Source organism: Mauremys reevesii, linkage group 10 (genome assembly GCF_016161935.1).
Source record: "Mauremys reevesii isolate NIE-2019 linkage group 10, ASM1616193v1, whole genome shotgun sequence".
Lineage (NCBI taxonomy): Eukaryota > Metazoa > Chordata > Testudines > Geoemydidae > Mauremys > Mauremys reevesii.
The window spans coordinates 21,474,900-21,495,298 of record NC_052632.1 but is presented as its reverse complement, the minus strand read 5'-3'; the positions used below and the strand labels follow the sequence as shown (position 1 = coordinate 21,495,298).

Sequence of the window (20,399 nt, the reverse complement as noted above, 5' to 3'; positions counted from 1 at the left end):
CTTCCAGGAGCTGCTTGAGGTAAGCGCCACCTGGAGCCTCCACCCCTGACCCCCTCCCATGACCTAACCCCTGTCCTAGCCCTGATCCCCCTCCAGCCCTCCGAACTCCTCGGTCCCAGCCTGGACCCCTCATCCCCACCCCAGAGCCTACACTCCCAGCTGGAGCCCTCACACACCCACACCCCAACCCCCTGCCCCAGCCCAGAGCCCCTTCCCGTATCCTGAACTCCTCATTTCTGGCCCCACCCCAGAGTCCGCACTCCCAGCCGGAGCCCTCACCTCCTCCCGCATCCCAACGCCCAGTTTCACGAGCATTCATGGCCCCCCATACAATTTTCAGACTCAGATGTGTCCCTCGGGCCAAAAAGTTTGCCTGCCCCTGCTCTATCCTTCCTCCATCTCTACAATGGAAGGTAACTCTAGTTACCATTTTTGCCACAGTACTTTGACATCGTGGGATGAAAGGGGCTGTAGAAGGATTACTAGAGTCTGGCTGTGGACACCAATTTCCAAAAGCCACATCTGGATTGTGGTGTTGGGTCTTTTTTGAGATGGGATGTCTCTGCATCGGCTCTCAAGCAGGGGCGGCTCTAGCTTTTTTGCCGCCCCAAGCGCGGCAGGCAGGCTGCCTTCGGCGGCTTGCCTGTGGGAGGTCCCCGGTCCCGCGGATTCGGCGGCTTGCCAGTGGGAGGCCCGCCGGTCCCGCAGCTTCGGCATATCCGCCGCCAAAGTGCCACCGAATCCGTGGGACCGGCAGACCTCCCGCAGGCAAGCTGCCGAAGGCTGCCTGACTGCTGCCCTCGCAGGGACCGGCAGGGCGCCCCCCGCGGCTTGCTGCCCCAGGCACGCGCTTGGAGCACTGGTGCCTGGAGCCGCTGCTGCTCTCAAGGGTGGACAGCTCAGACCTCATGACCCAAAACCAGAATCCCTATGCCCTTTTTTAAAAGGGTTGGGGTAAAGTGTGATTTCATTTGCTCATTTTGTATCGGAAACCCTCCATTTTGTGCTGCACAGGAGGTGGGAGTGAGGGGCATGCCAGAGGAAAGAGGGAGCAGGACTGCGGGAGAAATGGATCAGTTAATCTGTTTCTTCCTTTCTGAGCATCAAGCTGCAGTTTAGTGCAGTTCAGCAACTGTTTTAATGTCATTTAATATTTGTATTGCCTTAATGCCTAGGAACCTCGATCAAGGCCCATTGTGCCGGGTACTGTATGAACAACTAACAAAAAAGACAGTCCCTCCCCCAAAGAGCTTGCAACTGACACATCAGACAGGATAAAAGAGGTGGACAAAACAGATCGACGGGATGGCGTGGGTTGGGAGAATGGCATTACAAAAAGCTTTGGTTACCTCCAGCCACGCTAAAGTAAAAACAGAACTGGGAACTGTTCCTTGGAGAGGCTCTCTGTAAGTGAATCAAAAATGGATCATAAATTGCTGCTGAAAAGGCAGCTGTGGCTTTCAGGGAGTAAGTAAAGGCGCCTAAATAGTTTAGGGAACATTACAAAAGAATGTTTAAAAACAACAACAATAACGGATTTCTTTCAAAAAGGAAAATGTTTCCAGCTTTGTCTCTATTGTTTTCTTTCTATGAACTGCTTTCCAGAGGGGAAAGATACAATGCATAAGTTCCCTTCCTCCTCCACATTGTTTACAATTAAAAAAAGAAGCAGTGTAAGACAGCTGCCCCGTGTTCTGTCAGCATGAAGCAAAGCTCTGGTGTGCATTAGTAGAGGTACAGTAAAGGCAGGAGTGGGACTGTGCCTGCTGCCCGCTGAGGATACCCCCTCTTGTGGTTTGTAGGTGTTTTACACATGAGTTTCATTCATTTATCAGCCTCTAGTGTTCCCAAACAAACATTCTTCATCGTATCAAAGGACAAGTTGGACAGCCGTCTGCCGTCTCATCTGCCTCACGTGTGTTAAGAAAAGGTGCCACACATGCTCCCTAGCAACTCACAGCAAGGCATTTCTGTTTCTGTTTAACAAAATTACTTAGTCCCAAAGTAGACTGATAGTCTGAAAACTTTAAGGAGGGAAACAAAACCAGCCCAGCCTTCATATCAGGGTAACGAAGGAAATAAAGGCTGCGGTGGTAGTGAACACTCACATGGGTTCCCAGGTAAGTCAAGTTGTATATTTCACTGCATAGTCCAAGGCAGACAGGTAGAGTGTGAAGGTTTTAGAAATTGAACCCTCCTCTTCTTCTGTAGGGGGTGGAATCAGGACTTCTCCCCCTTCTATTCCTTTTCACTCCAAATCCAGAGATTTTCCTCTATAGGGGCACATCTGGCTCAGAGAGACCAATCAATACAAACAAATGCGGTAGAAACTGGCTCAGAAGTGTACGGCTTCAAAGTGCTACACAAACATGATACATCCTCTCCATGAGCTAGATAAGCCGGAGACCATTATCTTGTTCTTTGATTCCCGTCTGTCAGCTCAGTAGAGACAATGGGACTGAATGAAGTCTTTCCACCACTTTCTGTCTTGTGCCAGGGTTACCACTTCATCTGTAGACAGTTATAGAGAAGCCAAGTAACTTAGACAAGGCCATCGAGTGAGCCAGTGGCAGAAACAGGATTAGAATTCATGGATTCCTAGCTCCAGTCATATGCTTGGTCCACTAGATTGTGCTGCTTCTCATGACACTAGCCTAGTGTCAGCAAGATATAATTCTATGTGGAGGAAGAGTTTGGGACTCTTTGGGTTTGTCTACATGGTGCTTTAGTCTGCCCCAGAAAGGTGTAAATTTTAGTCTGCACTAGTATGATGCACTCTACCTGGCCCATGTAGACCATGCTGGCATCCACTAAAAGTTCCCTAGCGTGTGTTAATGTTGTCCTGTTTCAACCGGTACTATGTTAGTGTGCATCAGTGAACATTTAGTGTGCGTCAGCAGGGTCCACATGGGGCAGTTAGTGCATGACATGCTAGCATGGACTAAAATTTACACCCCTCTGGTGTGGACTAAAGCATAGTGCAGACAAGCCCTCTGACTCCTTGCTCCCACGAAGGCTGAGGAAGACGTTCTCATTTGTAAAAGGGAGAGACTGCATATAAAATATTGCTGCATGAGGTATGAGAGACTTTCCCCATGTCTGGCCTCTAGGTCTGTCTTATTATTGGACGCATTACTAGCCACTTATGTGCATTTTTAATATAAGGATTTATTTGACAAGTGCAAAAAGTATTTTAATTTGGTTAACTGACATGTTTAGCTTAAAGAAAGCAAGAATTATTGTTTTAAAGTGTGATAAACATGGAAGCCACACAGCATATGTTAGTGTTATTATCCCCAAACTTACCTTTCTAGCCAACTTTATAAAATTGCAATTCTGAATTTTGACACAACCTTAACTGGTGACAGATGCATACGCTGAACAATGTTGGATAAGTATTAAACTGAATGATCTGGATTTCATAAGAAACACAGGGGCCGCTGGTATAAATTGTCACAGTCCATGCACTTCAGTGGAGCAGTTTACATCAACTGACAATGTGCCTCAGATCTGTGAAACATATTCAAAGGTTTTGTTTTCTGTCCCCCCAATTTTAGGTGAGACATGTGCCATACCAAATGATGACACACTGGTAGGAAAAGCTGATGAGAAAACCAATGGATACCATCCAAAAAAAGCTGGTAACTTATTTGAAATATGATGCATTATTAAAGTCTACTGTTTACTTGTGGAGGTTGGGGATGATGCAAATTTGTTTCTCTCTTTGCTATTAGAATGCATCATTAAATCAATAGGAAGTCCCACTGAGATGGGTAAGATACAGCAAACATTTGGAACATGGATGAGGGAACCTGCAAATAGAAATGATGAAAGAATTTGGCTTACGATGCATTTTTCAGGTACTGTGGATATAATTGTGGCTAGGTTGACCCTATATTGCTTTTTCATTTTTTCAACCAAATCAGTGTTGTTAGAAATATAGTGTGTAAAATACTGTAATGAGTGAAAGTGAGCTTTAGTCGGGCGGTCTGTTGCCCCACAGGTTGAAAAGCCAGGGGCAGTATTGCACAGTGGAGGTTATTTTTAAACCCAGGTAGCATCATTTTTTCTTCTTATAAACTAGAACTGGAACAGTCCACATTGTCTGCCTAATAAGTTATTATTATAACCTTTTAAAAGGCCTTTGTACCTTAAATCTGCCACAGCATCAATGACCTTCTCCTATGACTTCTCTACTTTGGCTCACAGGGTCATGTGACCCTGCCTTAGCCAACAGAAGAGTTCTGGGAGAATAGCAACAAACTTGAATCAATGTAAGTGGAGGGAGGCCTCAGTTTTTTCAAGTCTCAGTCACATTTATTTGAAAACTTCATCTGCTTTCATAATATATCTGGACATACCTCTTGGAGCCTCAGAGAAGGTATTAACTAGTGCTGCTTGGAAAATGTGGAAGTGGTTTCTGTAGAAAATTTCAACTTTTCAGTGGAAAGCTGAAAAATTTTGGCTGAAAACCAAACCTTTTCAGCTGAAGTGCTTTTGGGTTTTGACCAAAGAAAAAAAAAAAGTGGAAAGAAAACACATTTTGGAAAAAAATTCCTTTATTTGAAAAATCCAATTTTCTGTCAAAACAATTTCAAGGGAAAGTTTTCAGACGAGCCTAATTTAAAGTGTCTTATTTATGTTCATTTTTACATCAATCCTACCATTTCCCTGTGACTTCAGTTTCCTAAACTATAGCTCGCAAGTTTAAGGGTTTAAAAAAATTGGGGGGGGGGGGGAGCGAGAACAAGAAAAACATGGAAATGGGCTGGATTCTGGGTGACTTGGGTCCCAGTCCCCTGTTGGAGAATCTAGATGCTACCACAATACAAACGTTGAATAATAAACACAATAATTTGGGCTAAGCTGGAGCTTTGTCTCTTGATTTTTATGTTCCAGCACTCTGAGAAATGTAAAAAAATGTGGCTATGATTTTTCTTTCACATTTTCCCTCCCCTAAGGAAACTTCATAAAAGAATATGAGAATGCAAATGCATTGCTGAATGACAGCTACAGGATCATTAACCTCACGGGGATCTTTTATGGATGTGGCCATGTAATATATAACAACTGTCTATATTATCAAAAAGGAGGAACCAGTATCATTGTGAAGTAAGTCAAAGATTAGCCTGATGACGGCTTTGCATTCCACTGGATGGAAGGCACAAGAAGTAATGAGAACAGGGAGAATGAATGGAGGTTAAAAGGGCAAAGATGAACTTCAGTGGGAATACCCCCAACATTTTTAGTAATACACTCGGTTCTCTGTGTCTACATGTTCTGTAGTATCTTTGGGTTTCTTTTGGGATTGCGGGTGGAAAGAGAGGGTGGATAGGAATGGTAGGTGAATGGATAGTGGTATCTGACTCAATGGATAACTAGTTCTCCATTAGCTGCTACTATAAATGGCCACCAAATGCAGAGGTGGAGCCCACAATGTGCGACAGGAGAATCAGTTATCAACAGGCTCACAACTTATAACTTGTATTGTTCTGACAAATTTAGGCCCTGATCTTGCAGTTGGACCCCCGGCCTGGGTAGAATCCCGGTGAAGTTAATGGCACTCTAACTGGGGTGGGGAGGTCTAATGGTGGGATCAGGGCAGAAAAAGCATGCGAGAAAGAAAGCAAGGAAATGAATCAGTCTTTACAAATATTAACTATTTTGAGCTAGCTATAGCTTCATCCCAGGGGAAAACCCTGCTGCTTATGAGTGCAAAAAGGTCTCATAGCTGTGTGCTGAAGGCAGAACCAGAGTGCTGTGCGCTCTGGTGATCCTGGGCCAGTGGAATGGCTCTTCCAGCCGTGTAAATTAGAGCAATCATACGGAAACCCTACCTTATGCTAGGAACTGGTTCAGCCCCAAGACTAGGGGGGTGGAAAGGTTGCTTAGAGCCTCCCCTTCCCACTCAGCTGGCACCGAGAAAGTTCAGCCCACTGTATTGATCATCTGTTGTTTCGGACACCTCCCTGGATCATGTCAATCATGCCATGTAATTATGAAAGGTAGGATACAGTGGAACTTGCCTTTGGCACAGGAGCTTCTTGGCATGCCAGGCCTTCTTGTTGAGCTGGCATGCATGTATGGCTGCGCAGTAGCTCAGTCACAAAGTCACATGCAATCCAGTGCAGCTAGTAGTGGTCTCTAACTTGTGCTGTGCATGGACTGCAATATACCAATACTCAGGCATCAGGTGATTACAAGGCAACGTGGTGAGCCTGCAGGCTCCCTTGTAGAATGCCAACTTCACAATATGATTGCACATAACTAGAAAGTTGTGAGGGCTTTCCCACCCCGCCTCTGCTGGGTCTGAACCTGGAACTGCTCATGCCACCACATCTGTGTCTTGTTAGCTTTTACTGAGGAGTCGGGCAGACAGTGCTAATCAAAAACAAAACTCAGCTTTGTGGGAAGAGCCAAGCAAATGGACTTCAAGGACAAGTTAAAGATTCCAACTGCTTTCAAGTTTCCGGCTGAGTGTCTGACATCTGAGCCAAGAACACCATTGTGTTTTGAAGTTTCTCCCCAGGCAGGTATGCATCTCTGGCACCCAAAGGGATGCAGTGAGAAAAGAATGTGAGCTGGTTGCTGGGATCATACACTGTTTGTTCTACCAAAGACCCTTCCAGTTCCTTGCACCTTAAATGTTCTCAGACTTTGAACCACCTCAACTTATCTTGACAATGTAATATGATAGGGTACCTATTGCTAAGAGATGGCCTTTCTATTGTCAACTGCACTTTTCAGTTATTAATACCTCAGGCAGAAATTCTGCTTCTATGCAGAATAGATTGGCAAAGTCTTCGCTGGACTTCATAGAGTCTCTAGCTCATCTCCCTTTTGGGTTATCGAAAGGTCTACTTGGGGGAGTTATAGTTGTTTTATGTGAAGGACTCAGTGTAGGGGGAGCTGGCAGGTGGATGTTGCAAATGTTGCTTTGTTGGAAAAACTTTTATCAAAGAACAAGGTTTTGCAGCATTTCCAAAAGTTATCAGACTCTGGATTTGTCTGATCTCCCCTGGCAGCCTTTTCCTGGGGCAGATCTCCTCTAATGAGAATGCTTTGTCCCTTTCTCTCATGTGCTTCGTTCAAGAAAAGATCTTCAGTTTGATCTTCCTTCTCTCACACTAGTGAAATAGTGCACTATGCCATACCCAAAGCAGCTGCTGGTGGTGGTGAGTGAAGGAACTATCTTGGTTATATTTGGTAACTCTAGAGTAGATCACTCCCAACAAGGACCAAGCCCAGGTTTTCCTTCATCATGCTCTGTGAGTGGTGTGCAGGTAGGAGGCAGGAAAGGACAGAGGCTCAGCCCTGCAGAATACACGTATCTTAGATCAGTAGAGGTTGGCTGCTTTCATACACTTTGTATCTCCCTCAGCCCTCTATGGATACACAACTCCTGCAGAGCTGCGCTTCCCAGGGTTATCCCCTTACAGGCCTGTCCCCTTCCTCCCTCCCCTAGGGGTAAGGCTGTTTATACAGAGGAGGAGAGTAAGTTGATGTTGACTGGCTCAGTGAAGGCTTCTCCTGCCATGAAGCTGTTGCTCTGTGGAGCTCTCACATTGGTGGAGTAAGGAGATGCTGCAGAGGCACTGCTGCACCTCCACTCCAGATTGACATGCTGGGTGGGTGAGGTTCTGTGGCCTGCAATGTGCAGATCAAGCTGGATGATCATGATGGTCACTTCTGATCTTAAAGTCTATGAGTCTATGTCCTCTGCTTTCAGGAGCAGAGGGGAATCATCTGGACAGTTTTGCTTTTCTTAGGATCAGCCACGCTTGCTACTGCTTGATAGGCCCCAGGCAGCTGGCCTTGAGGGCTGCCGGAGCAGTAGCGGTCCGGGCGCTGCCCCAGAGCAGCAGTCCTGGAACAGCAGTGGCGGCCCGGGCCGCCTCTCTCCCCCCGAGCAGCAGCGGCACCCAGGTGCCCCTCTGGAGCAGCAGTGGCACCTGGAAGCCCCCAGAGCACCTAAGTTTTAGTCAGGGGTATTTTTAGTACAAGTCATGGACAGGTCACGGGCCCTGAATTTTTGTTTATTGCCCGTGACCAGTCCATGGCTTTTACTAAAAATACCCAGAAGTAAATCTTAGCCTTACTGATGGGCCCACCTCTTTTCCTTAGAGCTCGTGGATCTGCTGCAGGTTCTTGTGTTAAATGTGCTTTCCTCCTGTGTCTTGGGAGACTTGGTGGGTGGCATTCTTAGGTAATAGCCAGCCCACCAAACATGCTCCTATTATGTGAATTTATTAATCCAAAGGATAAAGCGTGCTTTCTCCAAAACACTGCATCATTCAGTGGTTATATACAAACTAAAAATATGCCTGAGTAGTAGCTGATTACCCTCTTGAACTAGCAGAGAAACTTGCATTTAGTAGCTTGCTGAGCACTGTTATTCTCAGATTATCATCTAGGAATTTCAAGGAATAAAAACACTTTTATATTTCAGATGAGACATTCAGGCTTCCTTTTTGGAGGCCAATGTGAGGTCAGAATGTTGGCAGGATGTTTTTATTTGGTATTTGAATGGCTTTTAGAAGTATCTCTGATCAATTAACTTGTTGTGGAGCTCTATGACTAGGTGAACAGGCCCAAAATCAGCCCACAAAATTTTATCTTCTCTTCAATTTGCTGCTTCTCCAAGTGTTACTTGCAAGGAGCTTGAAAAATGGAACCATCATTTCATTCCTTCTGCAAACCCATTCCTCCCCTTAGTTGACTGACCTTCTCTTAGTGACGAGAGAAGATTTCATAGGCTAAATATAGCGAAACCCACCAAGATTATTTGTTTTTTTTTATTTCTGGATATTTTCTTTGTGCCTACTGTCCGAGTAGATAGTCCAAAAGTGTGGAACTTGCTCTCAGAGGACATTAGAATGACTGCCAATCTCACACAACCCTCAGCCAAGCTTCCCCTCAATGACCACACTCTCACTATTACTGTCATATTTTCCACCACTGGGAGGCTACAGAGAAGGAGAAAGTAGGGCTAGAGTCACAAAGGCTCAGCATTGCAATGCCCGAGCTGTAGGCACCTTGCCACCTAGTGGAATCCTTGGCCCTGAGTTAGACGCCCAGGCTCCCTGTACAATGCATGGGGAGAGGTAGGTGCCTAAGAATCAGGTTTACAGAAGCCAGCACGATGAGAGAGGAGCTGCCTAAGTAGCCAGTAGGAGATGCCAAGGAGAAGGGTGGGGTTTAACCTCTGCTCCTCAGAGGGAGTCAGGTGCCTATCCTGAGTCACCTCCCTCCATTTGAGATTCACAGTCGTGAACCTAGCTCAGGTCAGTCCTTTCTCACAAAAGAAGGTGATGGTGCTGCTGCCTCCCTAACACTTCAGTGGTCTCCCAGATGTCCCACTAAGCAGAGGGCTACAGGTGATTCTGTAGGGCAGGGGTAGGCAACCTATGGCACCTGTGCTAAAGGCAGCACGCAAGCTGATTTTCAGCGGCACTCACACTGCCCGGGTCCTGGCCACCGGTCTGGGGGGCTCTGCATTTTAATTTAATTTTAAATTAAGCTTCTTAAACATTTTAAAAACCTTGTTTACTTTACATACAACAATAGTTTAGTTATATATTATAGACTTATAGAAAGACTGTCTAAAAACGTTAAAATGTATTACTGGCACACAAAACCTTAAATTAGAGTGAATAAATGAAGACTCGGCACACCACTTCTGAAAGGTTGCCAACCCCTGCTATAGGGGACGTGTATGTGTGTGTGGGGGGGGGGTGGGGTGGGAGTGGGGGGTTTCTCTCATTCTCTCCTGTTGAAGCTGTTCCATTTTGAATGAAATACTTAAATCTTCATTAGGCCATTAGAGGAATGAGTGACTCTATAGCCTAGGGCATTCACCTGGGAGGTAGGAAACCTGGGTGCAGATCCTTGCTCTGAATCTGGCAGAGTGGGCATTTGAAACCAGGTCTCCTGCAACCTGGGTGAGTGCTCTAACCACCGGGCTGTTGAGCACAAGTGGGGCACCTCCTCATGCAGTCTGGTAGGCATTCTTTTAGGCAGCTTCTGGAAACACCTACTGAATTATCACAGGTGAGATAGGTAGGGAACACCTAGTTTGTGAATCCCACTGAGGCTCAGGCACTGAGGTGGTTGGCAGCACCAGAACTTCAGTGGCTTTGTGCATGACCACCAGTGGCAATGTAGGTGCTTAGGGATTTTAGGTGCCTAAAGGGCTAGGTGGGTTTTGAGGATCTAAATTTTGATCTCAGGTATCAAAAGCCCCTTTTTGAATCTAGCCCTGAGAACCTGAATATTTGTAAACTGCTCAGTTACTATGGTGATGAATTTGGTACAAAGCCTAGATAGCTAGAGACTCATTCATTGGGTACCTGGGGCCAGATTTGAATGGTCTTTAGAAGCCTATTGAGCTTTTCAAAAGCACCTTAGGCTTTTCAAAATCTGGTGCAAGGTCTAGTTGATCTCACTTTAACCACCATATTCACCTCCCCCACAAAAGGTGAAAGACCAAACCAGAACTGGGGGCGGCAGCTGATGGGGCACAAATCTAAAGGACAGAGATGGGAGTTTTGGATGCCTGGTTTGTTACAAGGCTCTCACAAGACAGCTCTCCAGGGAAGACCGATGAAGGATTATTGACTGTTTCGATGGAATTATCATAGTATTTATTTAAACACGGAGAGGATGCTTTCCCACTAGTAAGCACAAGCAGTGTGACACAAGCACACATGATTATTTTTGTCAGGAAATCCTAAACCCTCCGAGCAAAGGTTTTGTCCTGTTTTTTAAAAATTGTAAAGGCAAGACACTTCTTCCCGAGAGACCTCTTCATTACTAAGAATTTACCCAAATTATGTATGTATGAAAAGCAAATTCTTAAACCAGCATCTTAAATATTTATCTTGTTTCCTTTCAGATTTGAGCTTGACACAGCATCACTCAGAACCCTGACAATTGAAAATGCCTTACACGATGGTCGCCACTACCTCTTTTCTAACGCCAAGACGTACTTCAACGTGGCAGTGGATGAAAAGGGTCTTTGGATTATCTATGCCTCAAGTATTGATGAAAATATCATTGTAGCACATATTGACGAAGAGACATTTTCAGTCGTTCAACATATCAACACTACCTACCCCAAGTCCAAAGCTGGCAATGCATTCATAGCATGTGGAGTGCTATATGTTACTGATACCAAGGATATGAGGGTAACTTTTGCTTTTGATTTGTTGAGAGAGAAGCAAATCGATGCAAGCTTTGAGTTAAGATCAGCACAATCTGTTCTTGCTATGCTTTCATATAGTCTAAGAGATGGAGACTTGTATACATGGGAAAATGGCTATTTAATGCAATACTCTGTACATTTTGACAGCTGAATGCTATTTTAAAATGATACATCGTGCTGGCTGTTTTGGGCTAAGTAGGTTATTTAAAGCTATGTCATGTACATCTCCTCCCTGCAGTATACACACACATTTTCTATTGAAGATTAGTGGTTGTTTGTGTGTGCATAAAGGGGAGACCAGACTCCTTTGTGTCATTTAAATATACTTAAATTCTATAGGCAATTCTTAGCTTTATAGAGAAAGAGCTGTGTGTTAAAACTTATTTTTGTTTTTTCCCTACTATGCAGGCCATAATTATATCTACTGTATACTGATTATTCTACAATACTATGTTCAATAGGGTCTGTTTTTACTCTTAATTTGCTATTACTGTCTGCAATTATCTTCTAGTCAGTGATTATAGCTTAGTATAAATGTCTAAACAGTGTTTACAAATAAGCTTCTTTGTATCATTTCCATTTAATTCTTTGCATCAACTCTGAATTCTGTTTAGTTGTGATATTTTTTTAAAAATTGATGTACAGCGATTAAAATGATCAGGGAGAGTAATTTTTGTACTAAAGTAAATACCGTAAAGACCAAAGTAATAGTTTATTAAAAACTCATTCCATATTTATAAATCAAAATAGAAAAAACAATAGAAAAAAGCAAGAATCCTGAAATTTGACAAATCTGGCTAACTACTAAATAACCAAAAAGCAAACAGAGAGGTGATGTAAATGATGGCTAGTGAAATGTGAACTTAGGTACTTAGTGGGAGGAGGTGTTACAACAGGAAATGTAGTCAGAGCAGGTGAAGCTCCTTTTATTTAACATTTTTTTGATTGCTTATCTTGAGCTAACCTCATCTTTCTCCCAAATTTACACAAAACTCCTAGTCACAAATGAAGACTGTACTGTCATGTAGTCACACTTGTGCAAAGCAGGTGTAATATGTTACCAGTTAGAAAGGTAGCATTTAACATCTACTTTTAAATGGGTGTATGTGACAGCATAAGGCAGAGGCGAATCAGGCCTTTGCGTTTAAGGCAAATAGGCCAGAGTTTCAACATCCATGTGTTCAACAGCTCTGTGTGAAGGAATTTAATTAACTTCAGATCCATTGGTATCTTTACAAGCTGATAAAAACAAATCAACAGTTCTCAGGAATGGCTGTACCGGCCAGCTGCTAGCGCATATCTCATTTGAAAAAAGAAAAGCACATTGGATATGATTATCAGACCTATACTATGTTAAACTGAGAGTTTGGCCTAAAAAGCATCACAGGATGGAAACCTCCCCCATCAATGCAGTCACCTCCACAGGCAGGTGACCTTCACTAGCAGTTTGCCCGTGCCCATCTCAATGCCCACACACTAAAAAGAAGTCAGCACCAACCTTTCAAATTAAACAGCAGACAAAGGAACATTGTTGAATGGGTTCTGTTCTCACTGTCATTCATATTTTTTAGAGTGGTCACAAAATAGCGCTGTGCCAGCTACAATGTATCTTACTGTCTATAGAAAAAGGTAGGGTATTTATGAACAACAGCTTTCTGTGATGATTTGGGGAAATTTTCTGTGGACAACAAATGAATTCTGTTGAAATTATGAACATCTGTTTGTATCAGCCTGCAGATGCCATTTTGACTGTGGGAGTTGGCTACCTTCTCTGATGTTTTACCTCTTGGAAAACCACCAACGGGGGTGGGGGTAGTAGCCCAGGGCTAACAATGTAAGGTTGTTAAATCTTGATAGGTCTCTAGTCAAATAGGAGGCTCCTAAACAAAAGGCTGTCTTCTGCCAGAAGTTAGTTTATCAGGGGAATCACCTGGTGAGAGGGCTGTGCTCACCTGCTGTGAATGACAGAGGAGACTGGTAGTTTATAAAAGGACAGGCGGGCAGCCCTCTGGGTTTTTGGTCATTTTTCACCACCTCAAGCTGTTGGAAGCTGTTTCAGGAGCTTGAGGACAAGGCTCACTGATCACAGTTGAACCCCACCAAAGACTTCCAAGGTAAGGGTGAACTAGAGTGAAAGGCACTGCAGCTGGAGTACTTGTTTTCTCTGTGCTCTGCTGTACTTTCTCTCTTAAGAACTGAATTGTGACTATTTAAACAACTAACTGTTTAAAAGGGAGCATAAAAATATATATAAGTGGGCAGAGTAATGAGCATTCTTACTCACAAATAACACTCTCAATTCCATATAAGTACATTCTTCCCATTTCTAATCTATTATATTAGCATGGCTACCACAATGCTTCCTTCTTAACTGCATCAATGACTGATTTCCAAATGGTGGGAGGAACAGATGGCTATAGTTTAAAGCACATTTTAAGCTTTCTGAATGACCTCTCTCTATATATAGTGTGTGTGTGATGTTGTTAAACTTCTGAACCCAAGTTTCTTTGCCTTTATGGGTTTCAGCTGAAAGTTCATCTTCACATAACCATGGGCGCCATCTTATATGGGCTCCTGGGGCATTAGCCCCAGGAATATTCACAGACAGGGGCTCTGCTCCAGCAATATTTGGAGCTAGGTTTCTCCCCTGCTCTGCGCTGCCAGCAGCCCAGAGCCCTTTAAATCCCAGCCGGGGCCGGGAGTCAGAGGGCTCTAGGCTGCCTGCAACCGCGGGGAGCCCAAAGCCTTTTAAATCCCAGCCGCGGCCGGGAATCAGAGGGCTCTGGGCTCCCCGCCGCAGCAGGCAGCCCAGAGCCCTCTGATTCCCTGCCGCAGCTGGGAGTTAAAAGGCTCTGGGCTCCCCGCGGTTGCAGGCAGCCCAGAGCCCTTTAAATCCCAGCCGTGGCTGAGATTTAAAGGGCTCTGGGCTCCCCGCCGCAGCAGGCAGCCCAGAGCCCTCTGATTCCCGGCCGCGGATGGGATTTAAAAGGCTCTGGGCTCCCCATGGTTGCAGGCAGCCCAGAGCCCTTTAAATCCCAGCCGCGGCTGAGATTTAAAGGGCTCTGGGCTCCCCGCCGCAGCGGGCAGCCCAGAGCCCTCTGATTCCCGGCCGCGGCTGGGATTTAAAAGGCTCTGGGATCCCCGCGGCTGCCAGCAGCCCAGAGCCCTCTGACTCCCAGCCGGGGCTGGGATTTAAAAGGCTCTGGGATCCCCGCGGCTGCCAGCAGCCCAGAGCCCTTTGAATCCCAGCCCCTGGCCGCTGATTGCCCCCTCCCCAGACCCCTGCCCCAACTGCCCCCCAGGACCTCCACCCCCTATCTAAGCACCACTGGTCCTTGTTCCCCGATTACCCCCTCCCGAGACCCCTGCCCCTAACTGCCCCTTGGGACCTCAGCACCGATCTAAGCCTCCCTTCTCCTTGTCCCCAACTGCCCCCTCCTGAGACCCCACCCAACTTCCCCCAGGACCGCACCCCCTACCTGTCCCCTGATAAACCTCCTAGACTCCCATGCCTATCCAATTGCTGCCTGTCCCCTGACTGCCCCTTCGAACCTCTGCCCCATCCAACCCCCCCTGCTCCTTGTCCCTTGACTGCCCCCCGGAACTCCCTACCTCTTCTCCAACCCCCAAACCGCCTACTGTGCCACTCAGACCAGCGTATCTGGCTCCGTGCAGCTCCAGACAGTTGCTGCCAAGCTCCCCCATGGAGCCCACAGCCCTCTCCCACCCCCAGCACCTGCCTTCCAGATTTGAACACCTCAAAATTCAGGAGTGCTCAAGCTCGGTTTGGGCAGCTTTTACTTCATTTCTCCCAAATCAGTTTCCCCTGCAAGGTGCCAACTGAAGGTGTTGGAGAACAGAGAGATCGGGTGGCCTCCTAATGCCTGGAAAAGAGACAAAGGCCGGAGGAGGGAGTGTCAGTGCCTGTGTGGACTTCTGGGAAGTGCACGGTGTGGAAGGGGATGCTGTGATGCTTTGGAACAACTCCATACAAAGCCAGTCAGGACTCTGGGGGAGCCTCCTCTCTCAGAGCAGACTGTCTCCAGGGCAAGAAGCTTACACCTTCCTGGGTCTGACCTCGGAGCATTCAGCATGCCCTTCCACATCATGCACTTTCCAAAGTGAGTCTGCCCAGGCTGGTCCTGGGGCAACCAGAGGGCCCTGCACCCCAACTCCGCAGTCAGATGTGACTCTCAGCCAGACAGTAAAACAGAAGGTTTATTAGATGACGGGAACACAGTTTAAACAGAGCTTGTTGGTACAGAAAACAGAACCCCTCTGTCAGGTCCATCTTGGGGGGTGGGGAGCCCAGAACCAAGTTCTGGGTCTCTCCCCATTTCCCCAGCCAGCTCCAAACTGACACTCCCTCCTCTGGCCTCTGTGTCTCTTCCGGCCAAGGAGGCCACCTGATCTCTTTGTCCCAAACACCTTCAGTTGGCATCTTGCAGGGGAAACTGAGGCACCCACACAGTATTCAGAGAAAATATTAAGAACATTCCCTTCCCACTTCATCACAACAGGTGCAACAAAATATAATACTGTATATTGAAGTAGGCAAGTGCTGCTTCTGACTTTCCACTTTTAATTGACCCTTGTAATCTTGTGGCACTGACGCGTTGTAGCTTCATTTTATATCGGCTTACAGGGCGGGAATAGGGGGGCACCACCATTTTGGGCCGCACCAAAAATTATACAAACCTGCCGCCTATGCACATAACCATAGTAAAAATCATTATCCAGACAAAGCGTGAGGGATCTTACATATAACATAAGTGTTCTCTTAATGGGAAGGTTACTCAATGTATTTTGCTGTAAACCTAATCACTAAAACAGGCAGTGAAAACAAAAACAAGGTAGGTGGTCTAAGGATGCATTTCTGCCTGAAGTTTGCTTTTCCTTGATGTTTGTAAGTTGAAGTCAGATTCTTTGATATTGTTTCAACGTGTTCTGTGTGTAACAAGTGCCTGGGTACGTAACTAACCTACTTTGAGTTATGTTAACACTTTTCAAAATATGCAGTGGTTAGGTGAAGCAGGAACTGCTGCCAGTAACAAATAGCTGAAGCATTAAATATCATTGTCATTTGCTGCACTATATTTGAATTCATTTTTGTGAGTAACATCCTCCTTAAGTTGCAAATTCAATATATTAAAAAGAATCACATATACTTAATTTAGCTTTAGGATGTTAAACTAGAAATAATTTAGAATGTTTTTGTTTTGCTCATTTTGGCTACATAAAATACTCATTTTAAATTTCACATTTTAGAGCTGGATATTTATTACTACTATTGTAATTAAACTGACTGAGGACACTCTGGCTAGGAAAAATAGCAGTAGGATTCGGAAACCTTTCACCTTTAGGGCAAATTTAATGCAGGCTGGAAAGGGAAACTTTTTTTTCTGATGTGATGCAAGTCAAATGAACTAGTGGTATCAGACCAATTACTGTTTCCATCAAATTAACACCACTGTGGGTAACCTTATCAGAGTCCAAGGACTGAACAAGCAGGAAGGAGAATGTCACTTGGGTGAATTCAGGAACCATACTGGCAGGATGGTGTAAGAAGAGTGTGTAGTGCAGCTGCCTGTGCTGTAGAAAGTGAACTTCAGTTCTGTTAATCTTGCACCCCTTGGGAGCAGTGAAACACAAAAGTAAGTCCAACTGCAAACCTCTTTTCTTGCCAGTGACAATTTTAGCTCTAATGGTAACTACAGATCTAATCATAATACTGAAGTTTCAACAAGACTGTTTAAGTGCAAGACAAAAGACTGCACAGGAACTAACCTGTTCCATGAAATAAAAGGAATTTATTTAACTTACAAAGGTAAAACTAACAAATGACACTTCCTTTTCTTTCATATCCATACTTCACAACCTGCAATTAAAATCCCCTTTGGAGAAAGGTGCATTTTATCCCATTATATTTTACATTGCTGCACAGACACCAAAATTCTCATTGAAGAAGTAGGACAACTAGTTAACATTTAAATACACAGACATCCATTCCAATATCTTAAGAACATGGTTTTTGTTTACACAGAAATATACATCTAAATATGACAACGGTGGCTAGTATATTACAAGCAAACAATATTGAACTCTGCATAGTTTATACAATATGCTCTGGTAATAACTTAAATTACCATTACTATTTATTAGCTGGCCACATAAAGCCTGACATTCATCTGAAATGTGGCATTGTATGTTACATTGGTATTCTCTTATATAGCTTCATTTAAGGAAGTCTTACTTTTCCCTGGACAAACATAAGGGTTTCAAAACTAAAAGCTAACTAAAAACATGTTTCTCTTTACTACAAACATTTAATGTTCACATTACATTCCTAATGTAAAGGCAGATCTCGAAAATAGAAAACACAGCCATCAAAGAAAAAATGTGCAAATTAAGAAAACATCGCATTTTAAAAATGTGTTCATGTGCAATGTATAGTATCAATGGTGTAGTAATACTACCTGGTAAAAATATCAGCATAAAACAATACAGGTGTCTCATAGTACATTCTTCATTGCACATTATTCCATAGCTTTTGCATCTATTACACTTTCCTGGCCTACAAATTCTTCCATACACTGAATACCCTTCATTACAACAGTCTATTTTTTTTAAATGAGTAGTTGTAGACATGCTTCAATTAGTAGCAAGAACTGGAAGAAAAATAAAACCTGAATCACATTACAAACTGCTTATTGACTTTATTTAGCGCCATGGTGCTTGTATGTGTCTATGGCTACTGTCAGAATCTGTGTAATATGCTTACTAAAGAAGGCTCGCTGTAGGTTATTGAGCACTAACCTACCTATGACTTTAATAGGTTTCATTCTTTGTTTTTACAATGCACTACATGCATTTCCATTCCCACCAATCTATGTACGCAGTGCTCAAGAACCCTGCTTTAAAAGTCAGTCTCTTTTCTGTTTCAGATAATATTTAATGCTGCAGTAATTGCTCTGAAAGCAATGTACGATAATTTCTTTCATGAATGCATATTACTGCATTGTAGCTATTTAACAGAACTAAACAGCATAAATCTACAGAATGTTAAAAATGCCTGTAGGGATGTTGAAAGCATTAGGTAGAACTCTCATTTTCAGGGTGCCATCTGCTCCACAGGAGAAGATCCGATTGTCTTGCACAGTTTCAATCTGCATGACTCCAGCACCAATATTTCTGAATATGGACTGTTTGGCATGTTCATTTTTAAAGGAATGAATTAAACCATAGCCTGTCAGCCCCCAGACCTATATTAAGAGAATGACAGACAAGACAAAATGAGGTTAAAATGTGCCCTTTCTATTGAGAATCTGGATCAAACCTTTCCTGCATCAAAACCCATTCAGCACAGAAGAAGGGAGAGAAAATATGGATGGTCAGAGAGGAAGCTGTACAGCTCCAGGATTCTCAAGATGCACTTTTACAGGTATAAGTTAGAGCAGCCTAGGGGCTGCTCTAATGGATGACAGCTGGCCAGTCTCTTAAGCGACCATACACCAGCTGTGAATTCATGCAGTGAAGCTGTGCTCCCCTTCACCTCATCCTGCATGCCCCCACTCCTGACTTATCCTGTAAGATGGGGGTGGCAGCTGGCATACAAACTGCTTTTATGCCAGGTAAGAACTCCCCTCCGCTGGAACACGGGCAGAGAATCTGGCTCAAATTTCATTAACACTGGTGCATAATGAGAGTTTCTGACTTGGGATTCAGTTCTCGAAAGTGTGGAGAGTCCTCAAGCTCAGTGATGTAGGTCCAGGGCAGTAGGAGGCTGGGGTTCTCCTATCTGACTATAAAACATACTGCACCTCTCTAGCATGGCTTAGCGAAGGGCAAAACGTCTGCGCCCTCTCTGTCTGTTGCCTTCATCTGTTGTCTTTCCTCTTGGATTCAGATTGCAAACACGGTGGGACAGGGAGTGTGCTTTTGCAGTGTCTAAGCAGAGTTGGGTACTGGCCCATGATTGGAGTTCCTAGACACTACCCCAATACAACTAGTTAAAATTCTTATTTAGAATTTGATGTTATCATACAGTTACTGAGACTACCCTACAGATCAACTGGCTAGCTGTCTATTTTAATAATTACTTTAGCACTGTTGCAGGAAAATGAAATACAAAGGAAAACAAGAACATATTCAGAAAGAGACAGTAATAAATTAAGATAAATAATTCAGCATAATGCACTGTGCTTTCTCCATGTAAAATTCATATCACAACTCAGCCACTTCAATAATCTTACCTTCATGTTACCTTCTGCTGAGCCTGTTGCAAAGTATTCTTCAGAAGGATCTAGTGAAAGAGCCTTAATAGCAGAGTCATGTGCTTGGAAGGTATGAATGATTTGTCTCTGTCTGATGTCAAAGATGCAGACACATCCTTTCCTGCCTCCAGAAATCAACAGTTGCTGCTTAGGTGCATACTGAAGTACTGTGGCACCATGATCGTGACAAGTGAAGGCTGAGAGACATATTGTAAGATTGTTACAGATTTGTAGTCTTGTGTAGTTTTCAATTTTAAAGTACAGTTCTATTCTGAAAGGTGACTTGCACTTTTTTATTACATAGATATGCTCCCTTTGAGTGTATACAGTCATATCTGCTACATGAATGACAAACTTTTTTGTATTACTCTTTACACTCCTTAGAGCTGCCGAGCCAGCAGAAGTAAGGTGAGATGGATTCTATTATTCCTTTAATCAGTTAGTTTTGATTTATAGTTTAAGCACACATCCCGCTTGAAATTTTTAAAATTGAGAAAATATAAAAATCATACTGTATGTTAAATTACATTAAAAAAACTATAATAAGATGAAAGCTGTAAAGTCGAACACTCAAAAATTAGAAAATGCCAAAAATAAAGTTGTGCAAACTTAATTTGGCCATCTTGTGTATACGCATTATGATAATGTTCAGTTATGTGATCAAATGCTATTTTTGCCTCAGGACCTCTGCTTCATTCATTTTCTTTTAAAACTGAGATCCCACACGTCTGTGACATCGTAAAGAAACTAACTATATTGTACAGCCCATATTTTTAAAAATGTGCCTATAACGAGAGTAACCATATGTCCCGTTTTGGCTGGGACAGTCCCTTTTTTTGAAGCCCTGTCCCGGCCATCCTGACTTTTTTCCAAAAGGAGGCATTTGTCCCGTTTGCCCTTGATGACTTTATCAGAAGAGCAAA

The 20,399-nt window shown here is 44.0% G+C and overlaps 2 protein-coding genes across 8 annotated transcripts in view; one reads left to right on the top strand and one right to left on the bottom strand.

Moving 5' to 3' along the window:
- GLDN (gliomedin) overlaps positions 1 to 20,399 on the top strand; it is an 80,311-nt gene that overhangs the window by 31,747 nt on the left and 28,165 nt on the right. For all 6 annotated transcript variants that reach the window (XM_039492323.1, XM_039492322.1, XM_039492324.1 and 3 more), the window contains 4 exons: positions 3,558 to 3,641; positions 3,735 to 3,860; positions 4,962 to 5,112; positions 10,895 to 12,832. In XM_039492323.1, the coding sequence (XP_039348257.1) occupies positions 3,558 to 3,641; positions 3,735 to 3,860; positions 4,962 to 5,112; positions 10,895 to 11,354 (821 nt within the window). In that variant the 3' untranslated portion in view covers positions 11,355 to 12,832. The remainder of the gene's footprint in view (positions 1 to 3,557; positions 3,642 to 3,734; positions 3,861 to 4,961; positions 5,113 to 10,894; positions 12,833 to 20,399) is intronic.
- DMXL2 (Dmx like 2) overlaps positions 16,994 to 20,399 on the bottom strand; it is a 104,908-nt gene continuing 101,502 nt past the window's right edge. For both annotated transcript variants that reach the window (XM_039492317.1, XM_039492318.1), the window contains 2 exons: positions 19,456 to 19,673; positions 16,994 to 18,465 (listed from right to left, as the gene is read on the bottom strand). In XM_039492317.1, the coding sequence (XP_039348251.1) occupies positions 18,256 to 18,465; positions 19,456 to 19,673 (428 nt within the window). In that variant the 3' untranslated portion in view covers positions 16,994 to 18,255. The remainder of the gene's footprint in view (positions 18,466 to 19,455; positions 19,674 to 20,399) is intronic.